The following is a 23,370-nucleotide window of genomic DNA, read 5'->3' as shown; positions in this document are numbered from 1 at the left end:
TGTAATAATATGTTTTTATGAATCACTTTATATCAACTCAGAAATTTGGTCAGCGTCAGACATTACCTTTCTGAAACAACTTTTTCTTAAATTCATCTACGGACTCTTGGTTTGTACTCTTTTTTGCACAGTTTATGTCTTTTTTTCTCTGAAACCACTTAGATATTTCTACTAAACTAAAGAAAAAATTAGGGGTTGTAATATTATTAAATTTTAATAATTACTATTTATTCATGTGAAATCTGACGCTGATTAATATGAGATCTATTATAACATTCTGTAATAGTGAATGGTCTCAATAATGTAATTTATTTCTTAATTAATATAAGGCAATTATTAATAATTTTTTGACTGCCTCTCTTCCAGTGTGTAAAGTTTTTTGATATTCGTGATTTGTGGCCATGTTTTGATTACTAATTGGAAGGCTAATAAATATTTAATATAAATAAATTGTTTCATTTACTATTTTAGTTACAAATTAAAAATTCCATCTAACGTTCCAACATTTTGTTCAGCAGATACAGGGTTATTGGTAACGTATTCCCGCTTAGTGGTGATAGTGGGGTTCATTTGTGATAATTTTGACCTCTATATGCTAGTTACCATTTTCGAGTAATCTTGATTTTAATTTTTTGTCAAAAATGCCAATTCAATTATAACTTGTTTTTTCTTCGTCTGAAGTCTTTATAAAAAACCATTAAACACTGATAATTTTACAATATAAAAACATCAGTTATCAGTCGAAATTAAAAAATGCGAGCTTAAAGAACCATTTTGCTTCAATATTTTTCGAGATTCTCATCCACTGAAATGCCTTATAATATATAATTAAAGATGGCTAAAAAAGGAACGACAATCAGGAAATCTATAATATGATCGATTAAAATACAAAGTCCGCGAAGGAATACATTTTTCCCGCGCCAACTCTGAGTCGCGCGTCGATTTATAAAATTGCATATTGAGACCGGCCGTTAATACACCATTCCTTGATTGGTTCACTGGCTCCGCCCACTTAACAGGAAAACAACGCGAAAACGATTTTAAATTAGGAACTTGCCTTGCCTTAACACCAAAACGTGTAATGGGTTTTGCCCTGTTGGCAAAACAGGTTCTCGAAGAGATTGATTTTATGATAGTTATTTTTTAAAGTGTTACTGATTCTAAACTTTATATTAAACTTGCGTTTTTAGATAATTTTACGTTTGTTGTCGTTTTTAATTACTTTTATGAATGTTTTTAAAACCAACCATAACTTTAGTTGGAGTACGAATTACCGCCCGATTCCTTTGCAGAAATATGTTGAATTACCAAAAAACTTGTATGTTGTTTTAGAAATGAGTTGGTATTTTCAGGATGGTATAGTAATAATTAAATGGAGATAATAAATGAAAGAAATAAACACTGTAAATTAATTATAATATATTTGAGCATTATTTTAACCTAAAAATAGTGTAAAATCTTATAAATATTACATTTCATAAGTCAGACCATATTATAAAATGCAATAAAGCTTGCAAGGCTTTTTTATTTTATAAAAGTATTTGCATTATATAGTTCCTTGTAAAATACATTTAATGAAAAGAAAGGCTGAAAATACAATTTTTATATCTTGCTGAATAATACAATTTTTATACAAAAACTAAATTACATTTTTTGCAATTGTCAATCATATCAGTCACTGGCAAAACGTGTTTCTATGGCACTCCATTGAAAGAACATTTTATGAAAATGAATTAAAAACATAAAAACTATATACAACAATACTAAATAATGTAATACTCAAGATTTTTACTTTGTTCCTTGCTTAATACAAAATGTAGTGAAAATATTAAAATCTACTTAGGCATTTCATTATTTTTAAACTAAGAATATAAATTATACATTTAACTTAAATAATTTTTTAAATCTTTGTACTCCAACATTTTGAGTATATTTTTTTTATAAAATTATGAATAAAATTTGTGCTACATAATTATTACGTAATATTTACTGGAAGCTCTTTTGTTACTCCTATATTTTACATTCTCCTAAAAGAGAAAAATATGAAATAAATTGGAGAAATGCCTTATTCATTTTAAAAACCTTGAGATTATTCTTTAAATATATTTAAAGCAGTTCTCTGATAATCTTTATTTAGCAGTCTATATTTTTTAATACTAGATCATTATAGAAAAAAACTTTAAAAAGTCGGAATCAATATTGATATGTGTAAATGCATTTATTTGCAATTACATACTAGTACAATACCATCAAGTACTGCATGTTCTAAAAATATAGATACATTAAAAATGTACTAAACTACACTTGTTAATCCCATTACGCCATACTTTTTGTTTTTCTGACAAATCACAGGATAGCAAATTGAAAAATAATATAAACCTACGACAGCTAAAATACATGATACTATCAGTGTTACAATTCCCCAAGCTGATATTCCTAAACCTCTTGTGACATTTTGTTTTGCAAACCATTGAGAATAACCAGTACCAGCGTAAATTTTCACTTCTGGTTCTTTATAGCCCTTACTACCATACTTGCCGCCATAGCCTCCTCTGCCGGAACCTCCTAAACCCTCGCATGGTATTATTTGGTTTAAAACTAAAAAAATGACACAACATTAAAAAGCTATCCATCAATTAAATAAATTAAAATGTAAGTAACATTCTCTCGCAGCATAACATTTAAAATATAAATTAAAACAAATTCACTTACCAAAGAGAACCAGGCCAAATCGTATAAATGATTTAATCATTTTTTTTTTCAATAATACAGCTTTGCGTCCAGAATAACTGATAATCGCAATAATCTAATCGTTTATATGAGAAATACAGAAGATAATTCTTTAAGTATCTCTCATGTATTTATGCAAAAATACATAATTTATTTTCCCGTTAACAAAAAATAAGGAAAATCAAGTTCACAAAAACTTTTACCAAAGAGTAACAAAAAAGTATTTACCAAGAATTTACAAAAGTTCGGCAACTGGGAACAGACTATAGTATTTAACTACAGATTAAAAAATATTTTTACCAAAAATTATTCCTGTAATTTCCACCAGAAAATTATTTGTGAACCTTTGCTTCAGTTAATTGATATAGGAAAGAAACGGTGGACAAATCAAGAACCATTGTAACGCCTTTCAATTGCAAAATAAATAAAAAAAACACATGACTTATTGTGTGCCGAGAGTTTGAGCTGGCAACAAAATGTGACGTATTTCCTGCGCTGGCGTGTACTTCCGTATCTCGTTGTTGAAGTGCGTTGTCAAATGTCAAAAGAAAAATGATACCGGCGATGGCTAAAATAACGTTTAGCTTAGCATTTTTGCTTTGTGTTATAATAAAATGTAACGGTGTAAACGTTGATACAATATCAAATGATATCAGGTTCAAGAATGTCGAGCGCCACATAGACATTACATCTCAACTAGTTAAAATAACATCTAAAATAACCTTGGAGAACGCGGGGCAGAAACCGGCAAAGAACTTCTTGTATGCTGTTGAAAGCACGACAAAGAATAATTTGGCCTTTGTTGGAGTTAAAGATAATAATAACAGAGATTTGCGTTTAGTGGAGACTACAGTGAAAGGACATGACGGGGTTAAATTTTGGAGAGTCGAATTAAAAGAACCTATCAGCGTTGCTTCCTCCCTTGTGGTGACAGCCGAAGCGATTTATACCAAGTCACTGGTGCCATATCCGACTGCTATTACACAGCAGGAAGATCAACTAGTGAAATACAATGGCAACCTTTACTTCTTCACCCCTTACCATGTCACGTCACAAAGAACGAGTGTAGCTATGGTCACGAAGACTATCGAGTCGTTTACCAAGGTAAAACCATTTACTCAGCAAGATGGTACTATTTTGTATGGTCCATACAGTAACACTGGACCATTTACAGAAAAAGAATTAAGTATCCACTATAAGAACAATTCCCCATTCTTAACTGTTACACGGCTTGAGAGGTTGATTGAAGTTTCACACTGGGGCAACATTGCTGTTGAGGAAAAGATTGAAATAGAACACACAGGTGCTAAACTTAAAGGACCATTCTCTCGCTATGACTACCAACAGGACCATCACAGTGGTCCTGCTAGTGTGCGCTCATACAAGACCGTGCTGCCAGCTTCAGCTGCTGATGTGTACTACAGGGACACCAATGGAAATATTTCTACCTCGAATATGAAAATCAAGAAAGACTCTGTTGAGTTGGACCTCAGACCTCGGTACCCATTGTTTGGTGGATGGCGGTCCCATTATACTCTCGGTTACAATGTCCCTAGTTATGAATACTTGTACCATTCAGGCAATGAATACTTGCTTAAAATGAGAGTAGTAGATCATATATTTGATGACATGCAAATTGATGAATTGGTTACCAAAATTGTTTTGCCTGAAGGTTCAACAAATGTAAAAATCAATATTCCATACAGTGTTACAAGATTGCCAGACAGTTTGCATTACACATACTTGGACACAAAAGGCCGCCCAGTGATAACCTTTACAAAGACAAATGTTGTAGAGAATCATATTCAAGATTTCCAACTTCGTTACACATTCCCTCGTATTCTGATGTTGCAGGAGCCTCTACTGGTCGTAGGATTCCTCTACTTACTATTCTTATGTGTAATAATTTATGTAAGATTAGATTTCTCCATACATAAGTCTGAACATCCTCACAAGGAGTGATAGAATTGTAATATTTTTAATTTATATAAATTTCTAGGAAGGTAATATTTCTGTTAAAGCACATTTGTATCACCTCAAACATTTATTTTATGCAGAATATAAGTGTTTTTACCTATTACTGTGTTTTTATCTTCATCAAACCATAAATACCTTTCAGACCTAATCATAGTTTAATTTTAAAGATATATTAAAGAATAGCAAATAAAAACAGAAAACAAAGTAAAAGTATAACTGGTGGAATAAAAGAGCTAATTAAATTGCAATTTTAAAAATGTTTATTTTAAGAGTTGATATTGGCAACACTGAGTGGATTTATTTAGAGTAATTTCCGAATGAGAAATTATTATTTGAGCACAACATGTTCATAGAAAAGTGAATATTTTGCTATTTACACAATGGCAGTAGTTTAAAAATAATAAACTACAAATATTTAAGTCCCATACAATGAATATTATTAAATAATGTATAATAATAACTGTTTGTCCTACTACTTAATTTTATTAACTTTTTAAAGTACACTTGTTTATATTAATAACTAAATTATTTCAATAGAACTGTAAATTATGAACACAAAATTATTCTTTGAAAAAAAATGCTTGCAACATATTTCAAACCATTTTAAAAACTACATATTTTAAATAATTTAAACAAATGTAGTGTAATCCAAAAAATGTATTCAATTATATATTAACTATAAAATAAATTATTGGAAACATTAACTACAGATTCCTGCTGCAGAGTATTAAAAATAAACAAAATGGTCACAAACCATTAATACATTTTCAAATAAACACTGAAGATACATTACATAAATTAATTTACACAACCTTTTGCAATTTATAATATTTATAACAAACAAAACTATATAAACGGTAGAATTCCCAGACGTGTAAAGTCAGCTGCACAAAAATGTATCCATTTATAAAACTTATATACACTTTTGGTTTTATATACGCGAGCTATTTGTAATAGCATGTATTTATGGTAGTATACATATGCTAAATGAAGCGTCATCTCTTTTCATTCTCATTGACAAAACAGAGAAAGCAATAAATCGTCGATTAAATAGACTTTTCTAGTCATTTTCGACTTTTTTCAAAATTATCGTTGATTATTACCAAAAAGAGCCTGCTGTTAATATTTTTATATAGATATAGATAAAGATATAATGCTTCACGCTAAACTTATTTAAGCTAAAAGTATTGTTAAAAGTAGGTTCCTTTTAGTAATAATATAATATGTATCTATACTAAGATTTGTATGTATTAAAATAACTCAAAAACTACTGGACCTATTTTAAAATTCTTTCACCGTTAACGGTGTATCTGTAAGTAAAATAGGCTGTACTCTTCATTATTTTTTAATTTAACGCAGACGAAGTCGTAAGCAACATCTAGTAACTAATAATGTAATATTCCGAAAAGAAAAAATACGATTTTTTTGAAAGATGTAATTTTTCAATTTAATCGACGATATATTAGTTTTGTCAGTGGGTTATTTCTAACCGAGTGTGCTGTACTCCGAAGGTTTGATCCTCAAGACAACAGGAGCACTGGTGCAGGGCAGTATCGCCAGCTCCGTGACGACGGCCGTCACCAGGCTCGGCGGAGTCACGTCATACGTCAGATTCAACAACGTCAGATTGGGATTCGATCTCCAGTCCTTCAGTGGAGAACTCTCATCTGTATTGTCAATCAAGTCATCGGGATCACCTGTAGGAAATTATAATTAGGGTAATGTACATTTTACTATATTTACTAATATTATAAATGCGAAAATTTAGATGGATGTTTGTAACCTAAACTGATTATCGAATTTCGATAAATTTGGTCTACTTGTAGAGTATAATCTGGAGCAACACATAGGCTACTCCTTTTGTCTTTTTTTATTCAACACGAAAAGAGTCGCCGACGAAGGCTAATTCAAAATTACTTAAATGGACATAGGATGGATACAGGAAGGGGAAATATTTTTATGTAAGCAGAAAAAAGACATTTCCCCTTCCTCTAGATTAGACAAAATGCACAAAATTTTCAATATTGTTAAGACAATTATTTTTTTCTGTGTTGTATGTGTGTGTGTGTGTATGTTGTTTAGCTCACCGATCTCGTTGTAGACGAAGGCGTCAGTCTGCACGCGGTCGGAGAACTTGTGCGTCTCGCAGGCGACGAGCACGGGCACGTTGCGGTCGCGCGCCGCCAGCGCCACCTGCGCGCTGCCCAGCGGACCCAGCACGCTCCCGCTCGCCAGCAGCGCGCCCGCGCCCAGCACCACCTTGCTCACCTGCGCACGCTCACTGCTGCACTCCCCATTTACATAGCAAATATTTGCATTCCCGTGACTATACCAAATTGTCACTAGCAATAAAAGCTAGCTCCCATCAAAACATGGCAGTCTCTGATAGTTTTTTTATAGTAAAAGGTGACAAATTAGTAAACAGACACCCGTAGACTTATCTGCATCAGATAAGTTGCCTACCTTTCATCAACACAGAATTAGGAAATTTCCCCTATCTGACCAATCCCCAGCTAAAATCCAGGTTCCCTTCCTATCATTTGTTTGTAGAAAAAGGTGAAAGGGGAACTGATTAAAAATAGACCTTCATGATATGATAGTAATTCTTAGACTTAGCAAAGTCATCTGTGGAAGACAGCCAGGTCACATTAGAGACTGCAGAGCACAGCATTGACTAACATTGCGCATGAGGTAGCTGACTGCGGAGATGTCTGCGTAGGAGCAGGGCAGGCCGCAGGCGGCGAGGCGGCGCAGCATCTCGCGCGCGCCGCGCCGCACGCGGTCGCCCACCACCACCGCGCGGAACCGCACGCCGCTCGCCCACGCGTCACATAAGATACGCTCGATTAGCGACGAGCTACAGTACAAAAAATACACCTTTTTTTAAATATATACACATACAACATACATGCATTGACCAGTAGCGCTCAACAAATTAACTGGAATATAGTCAACAGTAACTGGCGCCAGTGAATCTTTACAATCTATGACTGGCCGTCGAAATAGTCCATGTACTGACCAAATATGAACCGGGCATTGCCCCAGTTCAGCGTACGAAATCAGTTTTGGATAGCAACTATAAATTTATAAACCCAAACATTTGTAATCCATTATTTGATTACACTGCACTGGAATAATGTAAACTAGGTATATTTTTTATGGGAGCTAAGGTAAATTGATTACAAAATGATCTTAAAAATGTAAAAACAATCCATATAAAACTAATTACGACTTACCATCCATAGGTCATAATATTGTCTCCATGAGATATCTTGTTGCGCACGGCGATGCTGATGGCCTCGCCCGCCATCTCGATCTGTTCTCTTATGTATCTGTCGATATCTTCCTCCAGACTCTTTTTAGCCTATCATTAAAATACATGTAGTATATATTATTAAGTAAAGAATAAAAATATATAGATAACTTCTTCGCCCGCAAACTTTGTTAGCGCAAATTCGGACCACTTGTTACATCATTTTGACAGCGCGAAGCTAATATGCCTATCCATGTCAGCTACCCTCTAGTGAAAGTCCCGTCGAAATCGGCCAAGCCGTTTCAGAGATTACCCAGAACAAACGCGGCTTGCGGACAGACAGACAGAGACAGACAAAAAAAAATTAAATGCGATTTTAGTTATCTGCAACGCCAATACATCATCTTCCCGAAATCTGGAATTTTTCTTTTGATATTACAAACAGACACCTTAATTTTATTATATGTATAGATAGATATAGATAGTAGAATCTCATATGTAATCTAGACATATTATGAAGCTGACTGTACAATCGATCTATTTTTTGTTAACTGACTTGAAACTCGTCGAAGTGGTTGGGCAGCTGCATGATCTGTCGGCGCAGGTGTTTGACGGCGTTGGTCTGGCTAGCGGCGGGGCTGCGCATGGCCCACAGGAAGCGCAGACTGGCGGCCAGCTGCGCCTCCAGCCCGCGAGACACCTCCGTCTTAGCGGGCAGCGAGTAGTCCCTTATCATCTGAACGATGGACAGCCCTTTTATACATTGTATACAACCCTTTTACACAATGTATACAAACTTTTATACATTGTATCCAATCCAAAAGGATGTACAATGCATAAAAATGCATTGTATATAACCATGGTACCAACTAGTATGGTCGATTATTATTTAAATGAAGCTTAATGCACTTGATATCCTTCATTGTCTATGGATATTGCAATGTTTAAGTGTTCAAGTTAAGATAAGAAAATATTTTTTTTAATAGGTCTATAAATACAGTCTTATAAATGTAATAAGTTCTTTTCTAAGTTATTAAAGAAAAAACAATAAAAGAACACTTGAAATATTTTAGTACTGATACACTTGTGAATATTATTTCCCACAATAAATGGTTAATATTCATAAATAAGATTTAATATATAATAACCTTTTTAAGTGCATCTAACAGTGCGATGCACCTCGCGTTGGAGCCGGTGACGACTCGCGAGGCAAGCTGCACACCCAGCTTGATCACTGCCGGGTGCAGACTGACACAAAATATTACATAATTACAAGGAAATAAACACAAATATTACTATACTAGCTGTTTTCGAGAAGTTTCATTTTAGTTGTTTATGTTAGCCTATGTGTACTTCCAATCATGTTCTATATGTGTGCAAATTGCATTTTTTTTATAATATAAGATGGCACACGAGCAAGCGGCCACCTCAATCCACTGAAATGGAAAGCGACCGCTGCCCATTAACATCTGCAATTGCAAATGCGTAGCCTACCCTAAATTGACGGAGGGAAAGACGTACATAAAGAGGACATTTCCCCTTCCTATGCGTCTCCTCCACCATCAAATCCACTTTTCCTTCCCATCCTTTCCTCTTAAGAAAAGGGTGGAAAGGGAACGGGACTAAATTAGGCCTCTGGGACCACACTCATCAGCCGACACGCGGAATTACTTCCACATCTGTTTTCTGTGTGGTCGTAGTATTGCACTTGCCGGCCAATGCGTGTGAAGATGTTACAGCGGGCTCTGTTAAAATTTGGACAAATTTTCATCCATCCAAACTTATACATTTATTATTAGTAAGATTGAAGTATGATTCTATGTACATTTGTTATTTCCTTACTTGGAATTGAGTGCAATATTCTTCAAAGCATCTTTATCATGTTCAGTATACAAATGTTGGAACCAGTTGGCTCGGTGCATCGTTTGAGGTTTTATTTTAGGTTTTTCTAAAGTCTTCACTTTTGCAGGAACTATCTGCAACCCAAATAATTGTTTTTGTAAAAAATATTTAATTTGTTAAAAAAAATATTTCTTGTTAATAGTTTTAATATTTAAGAGATAGAATTCAACCTGTTTTTTAACTTCTTTTTCTTCAGTGGCTGCCGGTTTTTCCTCTGGCTTCTGCTGTGCTTGCTTTGCAGCTCTCTGCGCCTCCTGCTTTGCCCTTCTCTCCGCTCGTAACTCTGCTTTACTCTTTGTAATTTCTTCTGGCTAAAATAACATAATACCAGATATAAATATTACTGTCCTTCAATCTTTTCGGAAAGGAAACATTGTTTATGTAAAGTTATTTCAGTAGAAAAATTAGTACAACACTTTTAATGAATAATTCAATGTCAATATATATTCAGTTTATTTTAAAATTGAATGAACCTTTTTTGCACAAAATAATTTTGTGTGTGGTTTAACCAAAATATGTCTTATTAAGAAAGTACAGTCCCTCACAAGCGCAGTTTTTAATAATAAAAAAAAAACATACATACCTTGTTTGCACTTAATTCCATTGCTTTGACTCTGTCTGTGACTGCTTGAAACTCTTTAGCAACATTTACAATCCCTTTCAATGTTTCTACAACTTCTCTGACTGTTACATCTTCTACATTTTTGTCTATAACTGAGTTTAATTCCTCAACAGTCTCTGTACTTATGGGCACTGGAGTAACTAAACAATTTTTATTAATATCTTTGTCTACATTATCTCCTTTCTTTTTAGCTTGTTTAGCAGCTTTTTTTGCAGCCCTTTCAGCTTTTATTTGTTCTTTAGACTGTTCACTTGTTTCCGATTTATTTTCTTTAAGATTTAGCTCACATTTTGTAACATTCTCTTTATCTTTTGTAGAATCTTTTAAAAGCTTAGCTTTTTCCAAATTGATAGCTTTTTCTTCCTTTACAGCTCTGTCTACTTCATCTTTACCTTTGGGTAAACTTTTTGGTGTTGGTTTTGCACAAATTTCTATCACTTGATGATCTTTTTTTACAGGTTTTATTTCAGATTTACCTGTTTTAGATGTTTCTGTAGTATCTCCTTTTGCTTCATTATTTAATTTTAGCATTTGTTTACTTTCTTCAGTCTCGGTAACATCTTTCTTAATATTTTGTTGATTTTCATCTTTTTTCTTTGCCTTTTGTTTATTCAATTTCTTTGCTTCTCTTGCAGCTAATATATCTTCTCTAGATTTGTTATTCATATCTTGAGATGACATTTCGTTCTCTAAATTAGCAATGAAACTATCGACTTGACAAATGTATGCAAGATCTCTACTTACATTGCCTATTCCAGTCAGACTGGTGTTTGACAATGCTCCTTCCAGAAGTTCTGGAGGTATTGAAGACAATGTGGTAACAAAGTTAGTTGGTTGTTTAACTTGTTTGTTATTATAACTTATTTCTAAATGTGAATTTAGAGCTTCCCGAAGTTTCTTGCGTCGTAACCTCCTCTTTTGAGATCCTGACAACTTTATACCATCCTCATTGATATCTAAGTCCTGTAATAGTAATCAATAGTATTAGAATAGACATTAATTATAGATGGAGATAGCATTTACAAAAATGACAAGTACAAAGAACAATTCATATTATAATTTGTAACCAATCAATTTCTTATTATGAAAGTTATAAAGTTATTTTTTAATAAAACCTCCTATATCTATGATTACTTAAAACAATTTATTCTACTAGAATAAAAAAACATTAAAGCTCTCTTTCATTTACAAATATTTTAGGTCGGTTTTAGGCCTAGAGATGACTGTTAAACAATGGTTTCACCTTTAAAACTGTACATATGGGTAACAATCGTGGTTTGTTAAGGTTTTTGTGAAGATGATGCAATGTTGATCAACATATGTGGTGTGAATTAAGACTTTGTATGTAGAAGAAAAATAAGAAATACAGCGAATGGATGATTATCTGTATAATATTATATATTATCTCTATAATATGATTAACATTTAAAGTTGCCAACAAAACTCTTATAACCTCAAATCGATTTATAACATGCCTTTTATTGTACATTGTAAAACCAACAATAATACCTCTGATAAAGCCATTGCTGCTTATCCACAGAAAGCTAGGAAATTATTAAAAGAAAATTCGTGAGTACATACGTATATTAAAATGATCAAATTTAGATTTTTTAATACAACTTACCAATGTTTTTGTTTGGCTTACAAGGAGAGAATAATACAAGTGAAACGATAATCCCAAGATTGTCGTTTACTATTGTTAAAACAAGAGTTTTAGTTAAGAAAATTGTAATCGTAAACGTATACAATGGCAGATTTCGCACATTGAAATTGAAAATTTCAAAAGAAAGCAAAAATGACTTTGACTTTGACAATGACAACTGATGACATTTTGACAACCTTATTTTTTTAATTTCATGGCCGAGTTCTAAGACCTTAAGTCAACTAATTATAATCGTTTACTATTTTTTTTATTTTCAACAACTTTTCATACTTAAGCACAACCATACATCCCTACTGTACCTTTTACTTGAGGTTTACACTGTCGTATAGTATTAAAAAAATATAACAAAACCATAAAACCATCTCACAACCTTCTTGAACAAAATGAGTTAATGATAAGGTACTTAGTTTATTATTATTTTTGTCCAGCGATAACAAGTTTAACTTTATTCGTTCGCTATAGTCAACATGTCAGGATATCAATTTAGTTCGAGACGGATTGAACCTAAACAAGTGTTAAAATGTACCGCAAAATTTTAATTTTATAATTCACAAGTCCAATGAAAGCATTTGTAATGTTTTAAATTTTAAAGTACCTGTAAATATAAACACTGAGACTTTATCGCTGAACAATGATTTTTACTTAGTACATTTTGTATAGTTATATTTTGTTTGCGATTTTAATCTTACCATTCATACTTGATTGATACTTGCATACAATGGGTTCAACATGGTTTGAACAGTTCTGAAATTGATGTAAAAATTCAAAAAATTAAAAACAAGGAAAGACGGTTTCTCTTTCCCATTACTAAGCAAGTACGGAAATAACATCGATAGAGGATGCCAGTAAGAAGGAAGTGAATACAAATAGACCCACTATCAGCCAAACGCATACAATGCAATGCAAAAAAAAACTATTTTAAAAAGAGTGACGAAATATAAAGAAAAATATTATTCAATACACACGTTAGAAGACATGTGCGATTTCTTCACTTTATCAAGTTTGACCTTGACATACAAAGGTAAACATTATGCTTTCGCAAGGTCTTAAAGTTCAATATTCAATCTATTGATTACCTCTAAATTTAATGGGTAAGAAATAAATACAAATTTTGTTTTGAAATAAATTTAATATTCTGTAAACGAAATATTGGAATAAAATATTCTAAAATGTTTCACAACTAACAAAAGCTCAACTAATCGAAAATCTTATTGCAGGTGAACAATTACGAAATATTATGACACAAATATGCAAAATCTAAAATATCACCTCAAACTTTACAACATATTACCTTGGAATTGATATTCCGATTACAATTTAAATTGATTTGATGTTTTACGTTTACATTTTTAAATAATACTGCAGAATTCAAATATATTTCATCTTCATCTCGCAGTTGGATACATTTAATGAAATAGATAATCAGTAAAATCATAAATAAATGCGTATATGGCGTAGAATCTAACAAATTAAATAACCAAGTAAATACCATTATTCATACAATTTGTATTACAAAATATGAATCTTAGCCTTCTTTGCATTTACCTTAAAAAAATGGTGAACTTCAATAGTAGATTTATTGCATTTCTTTATATATTTCCATATATCAAAGCCCCATGATTTGGAGTTGTTGCGAAAACGTACGACTCTGCGCTCTTTTTGTCCAATTTGCAATATTTTACATAAAACTCGTCTTTTAATAATTCTATGTACTGTTCAACTTTTTCCTTTGGACAAAGAGCGACAATACACCCTCCCCAACCTGCGCCCGTCAGTCGAGAATTGATATCGAATTTTTTAGATATATTAACAAGATGGTCTAAGTTTTGATGGGAACATTCATACAAGGTTTTTAAACTCTCATGGCTTTCAGACATCAGTCTTCCAAGTGCTAGCAATACTTCTGAATTATTAGAATTAATATGACCATTTCCCGACCCATTCGTGGCCCCGTTCATGGTATTGTGTCCCAATTCAGACTGTGAACATATTTTACGAAATTCTTCAACTCTCTGAGCTTCTTGGTAAACGTGAAGAGCTCGTTGCTTAAGTTTGAATTCGGTTAAATGCTTCGTATTGCTAGTTAAGAATAATTCATCAATTTCTTCTTCCTTCATAGTTAGGATGTCACAGACTTCCTTTTTCGTATATATTTCTTGAGGTAGATACTTCAGGACTAGTTCTATCATCTCTTCCAAGTTATTATTAAGGTTTCTTTGAAGCTGACTAAGGGTTAAAATTTTCCCTTCACAAGTTAAGCCGGATAACTTGGATATAATTTTAGCTGCTAATCTGCATTCTATTACGCGTCTATTAAAATCATTAGTTGCAGCTTTGTTAGCTTCAGCTAAACTATGAGCTACAACAAATGCGGCGTCTTCTGGTAATGCGACTGGTGTTGCGTTCAATGGTTGAAAAGTAATGTATTGAGCGCTATATTTCTTTGCGAGAAATGCAATAGCTTGATCCATGCCTCCGCCTTGTGTTCCTATGTACCGTTCACTTTTGGCGCACAATGAAGCAATTTCAGTCTTATCCAGCGTACCATTTTGAGCGTACAGAAACGCTAAACAAGCTGCACTCACAAGCGCCGAAGAACTAGATAAGCCTGACGCGGGAGGAATATTACCGTCAACGTAAAGCTGAAGACCTTTCCATTCGCTACTTTTCAAGTGTTCCATCGCTCCTTTAATTCCACATAAAATGTAATTATACCAAAAAGGTTTTCCATTCAAATCTGGTTCGATATCAAGTTCTTGCGTATTTATTTTTATATCAACACTTTTATATTTATTGTCTGCGTTCCGTAAGGATAGTTTTGGCTCGTCTATAATATTTGCTGCCATCAATATATCCTGTTCCAGAGCCATAGGCAACACCGGATATCCACAGTAGTCAATATGTTCCCCGATAATATTAACACGCCCCGGCACACGGACGTAATAATAAGGTTTGCTGCCAAAATCATTATAAAATTGTTCACTTAATTTTAATATTCTTTCATTACCAGGAATGTTTAAAATAGGCACATTATTGACGTTGTCGCCCATTATGACAAATATGTAAACAAAACACACAACACCGCACTGTATCACAGCAAACTTGTTACTGAAATGTCTCGTTATCAGTACTGGAACTCAGCAATATAATCCATTTCGTTCATTGTAATATGCGACCGACTACGTGTAATCTTAACAAGTTAAATTGCCTGAATGTGTCGACTGTTTATTTTTCATTATTTAATAATACGTTGAAGCAGTTTTAAAGCAAATATAAGTTTTCATAATATTTACGAAACATGACTATTGTAATATTATAACTAAAACGCGAAAAAATACGTACCTAACATTGTAAACATAACCTATAACTAACTAATGCTATGCATTGAAACATCCACGAAGCGTCTTGCGCCGTCGCACTGACGTCAGCAAGTTAGCATCACATCACAAATACACACTAGTTAAAATGCAACGGGAAGTACAAATGTGTGTTTAACTACTTTGGAAGGTGCAAAAAGAGCAGGTTTAGGTTCAAACAATCAGATAAAGCCGAATTTTTATTTTAATGGTATTCCTAAATCAGCTTATTAAATATTTTAATAAATATTTCTTCATGGCTTTAATGTTAACTATGTTTATCTTTAATCGTCTTTGTGTTCGGTTCATTTCAATCATTAGAGTTCGAAATTTTGAACATTCCTAAGTACGTACTTAACGTACAAAGTAATTTCTGATGTTGATAACTATGATAAATGTTACAAAATACTTTAGATAACAATTCAGCCATTACAGGTGTTAACAGTATTATCAACATAATTTAAAGTTTTTACCTACTTATATGAAATAATATAGGACACATATATTAATGGGACTAAGCAATGCCAGGTTTACATTTGGCCAATACAGTTGGACAGTTGCGATCGCCATTCATAAAAAGTACGAACTCTCTGGCGCCATTTAGTGTTTACACTATTTCTGCCAGTTGATTCCAGTCCCGTTATTGAGCGCTACTGACCAACTGTACTATCCGAGTGTAAACCGGGAATAAGCTGAAGTTAGTTTTGTTGTACCTATTGCATGTTTTCACCATGTAGTGAGATATGTAAGTGCTAGACTTAGACTTAGGAAGAACAAAGCTAAGTACACAAGACTATGCGGTACCACGACGAAATCCCATCTGAAAAAAATACGATCAACTGAAATTAACTATTTACTTATCGTTTACGTTTATAGAGTTAAGTACCACTTATTCTTGACCTACAAGATAAAGTGCCTCGGTATTCAAAATATAAGGGTTAACAATTATGTCAGGGATAACGCTCCCTAATACGTCTTGCATAAAGCATTCATGACTGCTTTATCTATGTTGGTGTCGATTGAACGCATATACAAAAAGTTTTTGAGTATCATGGAGTCATTAAAAGGAGTCATTTAAAGGAGAATCTTTGGGGACACCTTTGTTGTTTTACTTTTGTTTCAATTATATTTTATCTGGACGCACGTCGTATGGTCTGGTGTAATATTTATGTTCTGTAGCAAGTTGTCAGGCTTAAATTGTCACTTTGTTATCATTTTATTTATGTCATTTCATTTTGCTTATTTACCATTTTTGTACCGTCTATTTACTATAACATCTTTATTATTATATTTATCAATTAAATATGGCCGTCAAACAAATTATGCTTTAGAAAGATTAATTTAAAATAATATAAAACATACTTGATTAAGTCCTCAATGAACAATGGAAACCACTTTGGATTTTACCAAAATTTGTCGTGCATGTCTATCAGATACAGGCCCTTTAAAGGAATTATTCATCGTTAGTACCGCTGAAGTGTTTAAGTACTGTACATCCGTAGAGGTACGAAAAATATGAGGTTAAATAAATAATACGTAAATGAAATAACAATAGTTTTACAAAATTAAAACTTATATCACCTCCTGATTTTGTTATGTTTTTTTTCCAGATTTCTGAACATGAAAATCTCCCAAAGTTAATTTGTGAAACATGTTTAGATTTGTTAAACAAATTCTATTATTTCAAGCAAGTTGTTGTCCGCTCAAATACTATATTGAAACAACAGTATTATGGACAAACTACCGAGGTACAATAAAGAAAATCATATATTTAAATTTATAATAGTAAAAATATTAGCCTATTGATTGATTATTAATTAGAATTAATATTTTTTAGGGTGTAAAACATGATCAATGCAACAGTGAAAGAAATGAATTATTAGTTTCTGTAATAGAGCTAAATGATGCACAAATACATGAGAACATGAATAATGAACCGGAACAACCAAAAGTTAGGTATGTTTATCGAACCAAAGTTTAAAAATGTTAAATAAACTTTGACAAATCATGCTTGTGAATTTCATAATGTTTTTGATAAACCAAATAAAATTATCTATCTTTATTATAAAATAACACTTCAATTTATCGTGGGCCTAGTTTTATCTGACGGCATGCATGATATAACTGAAAAAATTAAATAACATAAATAATGTAGATGTTCAGTTGTAATTAAATGTTAATTAAAAGTATTTTAATAATTAACACTTAGTTATTAAGGTAATAAAGGTTTTTTACCAAAAATTTACAAGAAATATAGTTTTATTTTTAATAGAAATCTATTAAAACTGTCTGGATGTATTTTAGAAGACGAAGAAGAGCTGTAACACAGTACACAGTGAAGGCTCTTACTGGAAAAGAACGAATGAAGTGCATGAAATGTGGGAAAAACTTTCAGAAATATGAGAACTTTGAAGCTCACATGCGCAGTCATTTTGGTAAAAAAGTGAGTTATTATTAGGAGATTTACAAAGGAACGTAATTATACTTAAAGTAAGAACAGTATGGTATAGTGGATATTGTCACACATAATTACAAACTAGAAATCGTTCTACCATCTATTAACACATTTTCTGTCTGAATGCAATAGTCTGCAATATTAAAAAAAAATGTTTTTTGTCACAAGTGTTTAGCAATCATTTGTTAGGAAATATTTATATGGCTAAATATCTACTATACAATAATCTTCATATTTATATTTTTAAGCCCGATATCAAGTGCAAATACTGTGACAAGACATTCCTGAGCCTTCGAAATCTGAACAGTCACATCCGAGTGCATACCGCAGGCCGCAAGTATCAATGTAGCACCTGCAATAAGTGTTTTGCTTACCTCAGCGTGCTCAAGAACCATGAACTTATTCACTCCGGAATTAAAAGACATATGTGCCATTTGTGCGATGCCAAGTTTGTACAGGCTTATAATCTTAAGGTGTGTTATAGTTTTTATTTTATTTATTATCATAATTGCTAAAAAAAAATAATGTTGGATTGATTTACTTGAAAACTGTAAATCAAAAACAAAATGCTTCTACAAATAGTTGTAATTTCCTTAATTTTTAATATCTCAATCTCAGTGAAAATTTGGCACAGATATAGAACATAGTCTGGTAGAATACAGGAAGATTTTATAATTTAAGCTTGAACGGAATCATGGTCAAAAGCTTATAAATTAATTTAAGTAAGACATTTTAAAAAACTTCAGATGCACATAGAAACGCATAGCAGTGAGAAGAATTATGGTTGTTCTCAGTGTGGTAAGAAGTTCTCGCAGCCCGGCAATCTGAAGATACATCTTATACGTCACACCGGTATCAAGAACTTCGCCTGTAATATGTGCAATATGAGGTTTTATATTAAGGTATAATTTTACTTGTACTCTTTATTAAAATGTAGAAATTTTTGTATTTCATTGTACAAGCTAGGATTTGGTTTACAATAGTCTAGTAATGGAACTCGAAACTTCGATCACATGATTGGATGTCCATACTTTTAACCATCAGGCTATTGGCACTTAAATTATGTATGACTAACAATTCATATAGTTTTAATAAGTAATTTTAATTGTAACTTAATGGGGTCATTAACCTTTAGTATTGTATGTTTCAAGATGTTTTTTGTCAAATATGTAGAAACGTCATCTTGTGTATAAAAATCGTAATTTTATAACACTTTAGATAATTAAGTTGATTCCAAATTTTTCAGGCAGATCTAGTAAAGCACATGCGCTCTCATTCTACAGACAAACCGTTCTCCTGTCAACTCTGTGATAAGACATTTAAAAGCAGGAGTTTTCAAGCTATTCATATGAGAACACACACTGGTAAGAATGTTGAAATTTCATTGTTCAGGGATATAAATAGAAATCAACATTATTCATTACAACATTTATGTTCTAATTAACTTCTAGTTTACATTTTATTGTACACATAAATGTTTAACTCATTTTTTTGGAAATTTCATATTTATTATGGTAAATAAGGACTTTGTTGGACATTAAAATGTGATAAAAAAAGCTAGTATTTATAAAGTTTGTGTCTTTTTTATTTTTTTAGGCGAGCGTCCTTATGCTTGTGATCTTTGTCCAAAGAAGTTTATGGCTCGTAAAGATCTAAGAAATCATCGGATGATCCATACCGGTGAGAAACCTCACAAATGTCAGCTCTGCAGTCAAGCTTTTATACAGAAGTGTGCTTTGAACAGACATATGAAAGGTCATGGTAAGCTCTCCGAGGACACACACAATCTAATACCCGGGAATCAAATGCAATTATTACTCAATGGCCCAAAAGCACTCTCATATAGAAACTGGAATGGGGAACCTTGATACTAAGTATCAATCAGAAAGTTTGGGAACATTTAGGGCCTGTCCCACCACTGGCTGATAGAGGCTCAGATTGCTTAAAAATGACGTCACTGTCAGGGAACAAAATCCGATATTTCTATCACATATTTTACACGTTGGATTGTTATCAGACGATTTACAATTTGATGGGACAGGTCCTTATACTAATATAATAAAGTTCTTTATGTAGGATATCAGCAATCACAGTATGTTTTTGGATAATTCTTTTTTAAATAATAATCCCTACATATACGATATGCTATAGGCTACATATTTTCAAGCCGATAAACTTATGGTCTGACAAAATTGAAAAAAATTACTTTGCGAGAAGGACACAACTACAAGCCAATCAGCAAAGACACAAGGTTACTTAAATTTTCAGCCAATGGCAAGAGCCTTTGTTGTCATTTGACATTTAATTTAAAACAGTACGGTACAGCTAGTTTACATATGAATGCAAGAATTGTAAAAACTTTATTTTTTGTGTTTGCATGGTTTCGGTCAAATCGTTGTTTTGCATACAATTATTTCACAAGTAACAAAATCCTGCTATAGATTCAAAAAAATCTGACCGAAACCATTGAATCACACTAAAGTGAAGCATGGGTAGTTATAAATTACAGTGCAAATTTGCAGTATTATGTTTATAAGTATTATAGTATTTTTCCGTTTGGATAATAGTAAATATTTTCTCGAAGGTATTAGTTTAATATAAACATTAAAAGAATTAAGTACAAGGTTTACTAATTATGCCAATCTGAGTACATTTCTAATCTTGAAAAATTACAGAAAATATAATTAGAAGTGTTTTTTTTTTCTAGTTTATAAACTAACATTTTTTATATCGGACAAAAAAGCGTGTAACGCATATAAAAAAATCAATCAGTCAATTTTTATGGATCGTGATATGAAAAGGAAAATCAGCTTTAAGTTTTAATAAAAAGGGTAATTAAAGTACGAATTTGTTTTATTTCAATCTTTCTAGACCTCTGAAACCCTTCAGGATCAATTTTATTTATTTAATACTTTACATATTTCAAACAGTATCGTTAATGCTTGAATCACTAACAGTTGATTTATATAACCCATAAATTAGCTGTGGGTAGTTGGCAATTTTTCATGTATCTTCATATGCCTCGTCATAGTACCCCGTTGGGTAAAAGTCTTTTCACACACTTCGCATTTATATGGCTTTTCACCAGTATGTATTCTATTATGTTCATTTAGTCTTACTTTAGTTGAAAATCTTTTCGGACAATGGTTACATGAAAATGGTCTCTCACCGGAATGTACTCTTTTGTGCTCAATTAAAGCATAATTCCTTGCAAAAGATTTCTCACATATATCGCATTTTAATTTTTTCAAACCTTGATGTAAGTTAATGTGCCTTATTAAAATGTGCTTATCCTTGAATGGACGTGAACACAAGTGGCATATTACTGTTTTTTTCTCTTTGTGGCGATTCGATATATGAGATCGTAAGTTTAACACTGTAAAGAATTTCTTACCACACTCTTTACATTCATACTTTTGAACTTTGTTTTCGTTATGGTTTTCCAAATGATTCTGTGAAATATTATAATGTCAATAAAAGACAAGGATTACATTACTTTCAAAAACACTTAAATAACTAAAATATTATACAGAGCAAAGATTTGTATTTTATTTGTATTTTAAAAACTTAATAACTACTGGGCAAAGTTTAAAAACCTTAGAACAGTAATTTATATGTGAGTAACATAGGCTATGTTTTTTTTTAATTAACGCGGGCGAAATGTCAATTGATTTTTACCTTTAAACCACTAGTAGTGATGAATTTCTTGCCGCAAACATCACATATTAATGGATTACGTTCTTTATGCTTTTGCATATGGTTGGTCAGTGCGCTTCGCGTGAGAAATGTGTTCCCGCACTCACGGCACTGGATGCTGATGGGGGCACGCGAGTGCCTAGCTTTGTGCCTCCACAGACCACTCCATGTGTCAAACTTCTTACCACATATACTACAAAGTATTGTTGCCTGAAATTAATTTGAACATATTTATTTTTGCACCAGGAAAACAATGTTTTAGATATCAAGATATTGCTCGACCAAAATATGCATTATTGTTCTGTTGGTAAGACAATGAAAACACAATTTGGTCAAATTGATAGTTGTTTAGATTTCCAAATACAATTTCAATATGTAAAATTCACATGTGAACCATAATATAAAATTGTTACATACTTCTTTACCCTCATGTTCCAATTTGTGTGCTTCTAAACGTTCGGGAAAACAGAAATTTCTCTTGCAAAGTTTACAGCCAAAAAGGTGTGGCCTTTTATATCTTTTAGGCAGTTTTATTTTTGGTGCAGTACTTTTTATCGAATTTTTAGATGATATCTTTTGATCTCTGTAAATGTAAAAATATTAAAACATGTCCCATGTATAATCTAACATTAAACATTTAGATTTATACTTTGTAGAAATTTTCTTCTTTCTTTTTTTCATAGGATTAAGTAATTCTGTAATATCATTTTCTGCATCACAATTATCAAAATCATCTGGAAAAATGAAACAATCTATTAAAATAATAATACACAATTTGATTAGATTGAAAATTGAATCTTGTGTAATATTGATGTTTTAAGTTTGGTTGAAAGTACCATTTTTGAATTCATCCACAATTTCCTCCTTAATTGTATCTTCAATTTCATCATCATGATCGTCATTTACTTGTATATCTGTGACTATTTCACTATATTTTGTTAATTCATTATTTTCTGTTTTTACATTGCTTTTACATTCCAGTAGAGTATTTTGGGAATTGATGCAAGTTTGTTTAAAGTTGAAAAACTCTGTAAGAAGATCGTAGCAGCTATCGCATATTGTTTTAGGTAAATTTTCAGTTTGGAACACCTATAAAAATATTAACTGTATTTTTAAAGGTAATTGATATTAAGATAGGTTATAAATATAAGCATTTTGGTGTACATAATTGTCTATTTGGTAATATACTAATTTTAAACGTTAACTTTGTTACTTTCACATAAAATAAACAACAATTCTTACTTCAATTGATGTGCAAAACGCATATACGTCCGGTGGAACATTATCAAATAAAACATATTTAAAATGTTCTTTGGTATTTAAACATGCACGGCATATTTTATCAAAACATGTCATACTGCTAACTTATTTTTTTATAATAATCTTTCTAGTATTTAACTTTACTTCATCTTAAAAAACACAAACATTGGTGTTTTTATAGTGCTCAAAACTTTTTTGTCAGCTCAGCTGTCAGTTTATGACCATAGAACACATTCACTTTTGTGGCTGTATTAGACAAAGAGTAAGTAACATTCCTAGTGAAAAAAATAAGTATAACCGATTTTCAGTCAGATTTAAATTAAATTATAACACACCATAATTCATTTAAAAATGTTCCGTTTGTCGGTAAGTTTTTCAAAGACATTTACATCGTTATCCAACGGGGTTTCAAGCTTTCTCATGTATCAGGTAAACGAATATGATTTTTAATAAGGC

General features: G+C 32.2%; 5 protein-coding genes across 6 annotated transcripts; 2 read left to right on the top strand and 3 right to left on the bottom strand.

Moving 5' to 3' along the window:
- Positions 1-3,230: 3,230 nt before the first annotated feature.
- On the top strand, positions 3,231-4,724 carry LOC106111939 (dolichyl-diphosphooligosaccharide--protein glycosyltransferase subunit 1). Its single transcript, XM_013294149.1, has one exon. It carries the CDS (start codon positions 3,283-3,285, stop codon positions 4,690-4,692), a length of 1,410 nt encoding a protein of 469 aa, XP_013149603.1. The 5' UTR covers positions 3,231-3,282; the 3' UTR covers positions 4,693-4,724.
- A 659-nt stretch (positions 4,725-5,383) lies between these two features.
- LOC106111932 (translation initiation factor eIF-2B subunit delta) lies at positions 5,384-12,068 on the bottom strand. The gene is made up of 10 exons (XM_013294141.1): positions 11,994-12,068; positions 10,446-11,447; positions 10,033-10,173; positions 9,803-9,936; positions 9,109-9,208; positions 8,517-8,696; positions 7,944-8,071; positions 7,387-7,564; positions 6,795-6,975; positions 5,384-6,404 (listed from the first exon to the last, which is right to left on the bottom strand). Exons 1-10 carry the CDS (start codon positions 12,006-12,008, stop codon positions 6,193-6,195), a joined length of 2,271 nt encoding a protein of 756 aa, XP_013149595.1. The 5' UTR covers positions 12,009-12,068; the 3' UTR covers positions 5,384-6,192.
- A 1,239-nt stretch (positions 12,069-13,307) lies between these two features.
- LOC106111923 (N-acetylgalactosamine kinase) lies at positions 13,308-15,721 on the bottom strand. Its single transcript, XM_013294127.1, has one exon. The coding sequence runs from the start codon at positions 15,195-15,197 to the stop codon at positions 13,737-13,739; it is 1,461 nt and encodes a 486-aa protein (XP_013149581.1). The 5' UTR covers positions 15,198-15,721; the 3' UTR covers positions 13,308-13,736.
- Positions 15,722-16,724: 1,003 nt separating this feature from the next.
- Positions 16,725-19,931, top strand: LOC106111924 (zinc finger protein 501-like). 2 transcript variants are annotated; one of them, XM_013294129.1, is made up of 8 exons: positions 16,725-17,007; positions 17,114-17,251; positions 17,341-17,459; positions 17,811-17,946; positions 18,207-18,431; positions 18,705-18,860; positions 19,205-19,322; positions 19,555-19,931. In XM_013294129.1, exons 1-8 carry the CDS (start codon positions 16,888-16,890, stop codon positions 19,824-19,826), a joined length of 1,284 nt encoding a protein of 427 aa, XP_013149583.1. In that variant the 5' UTR covers positions 16,725-16,887; the 3' UTR covers positions 19,827-19,931. The 2 variants fall into 2 exon arrangements, with proteins under 2 accessions (XP_013149583.1, XP_013149582.1); XM_013294128.1 differs by having other exon boundaries at positions 16,728-17,007; positions 17,808-17,946.
- An 862-nt stretch (positions 19,932-20,793) lies between these two features.
- On the bottom strand, positions 20,794-23,123 carry LOC106111763 (gastrula zinc finger protein XlCGF52.1-like). The gene is made up of 6 exons (XM_013293908.1): positions 22,897-23,123; positions 22,491-22,743; positions 22,304-22,388; positions 22,072-22,237; positions 21,637-21,864; positions 20,794-21,410 (listed from the first exon to the last, which is right to left on the bottom strand). Exons 1-6 carry the CDS (start codon positions 23,008-23,010, stop codon positions 20,937-20,939), a joined length of 1,320 nt encoding a protein of 439 aa, XP_013149362.1. The 5' UTR covers positions 23,011-23,123; the 3' UTR covers positions 20,794-20,936.
- Positions 23,124-23,370: the final 247 nt, after the last annotated feature.

The sequence above is a fragment of the Papilio polytes genome, unplaced genomic scaffold (genome assembly GCF_000836215.1).
Source record: "Papilio polytes unplaced genomic scaffold, Ppol_1.0 DF824146.1, whole genome shotgun sequence".
Taxonomy (NCBI): Eukaryota; Metazoa; Arthropoda; class Insecta; order Lepidoptera; family Papilionidae; genus Papilio; species Papilio polytes.
The sequence above is the reverse complement of the archived record's forward strand: the minus strand, read 5'-3'. Positions and strand labels throughout refer to the sequence as shown.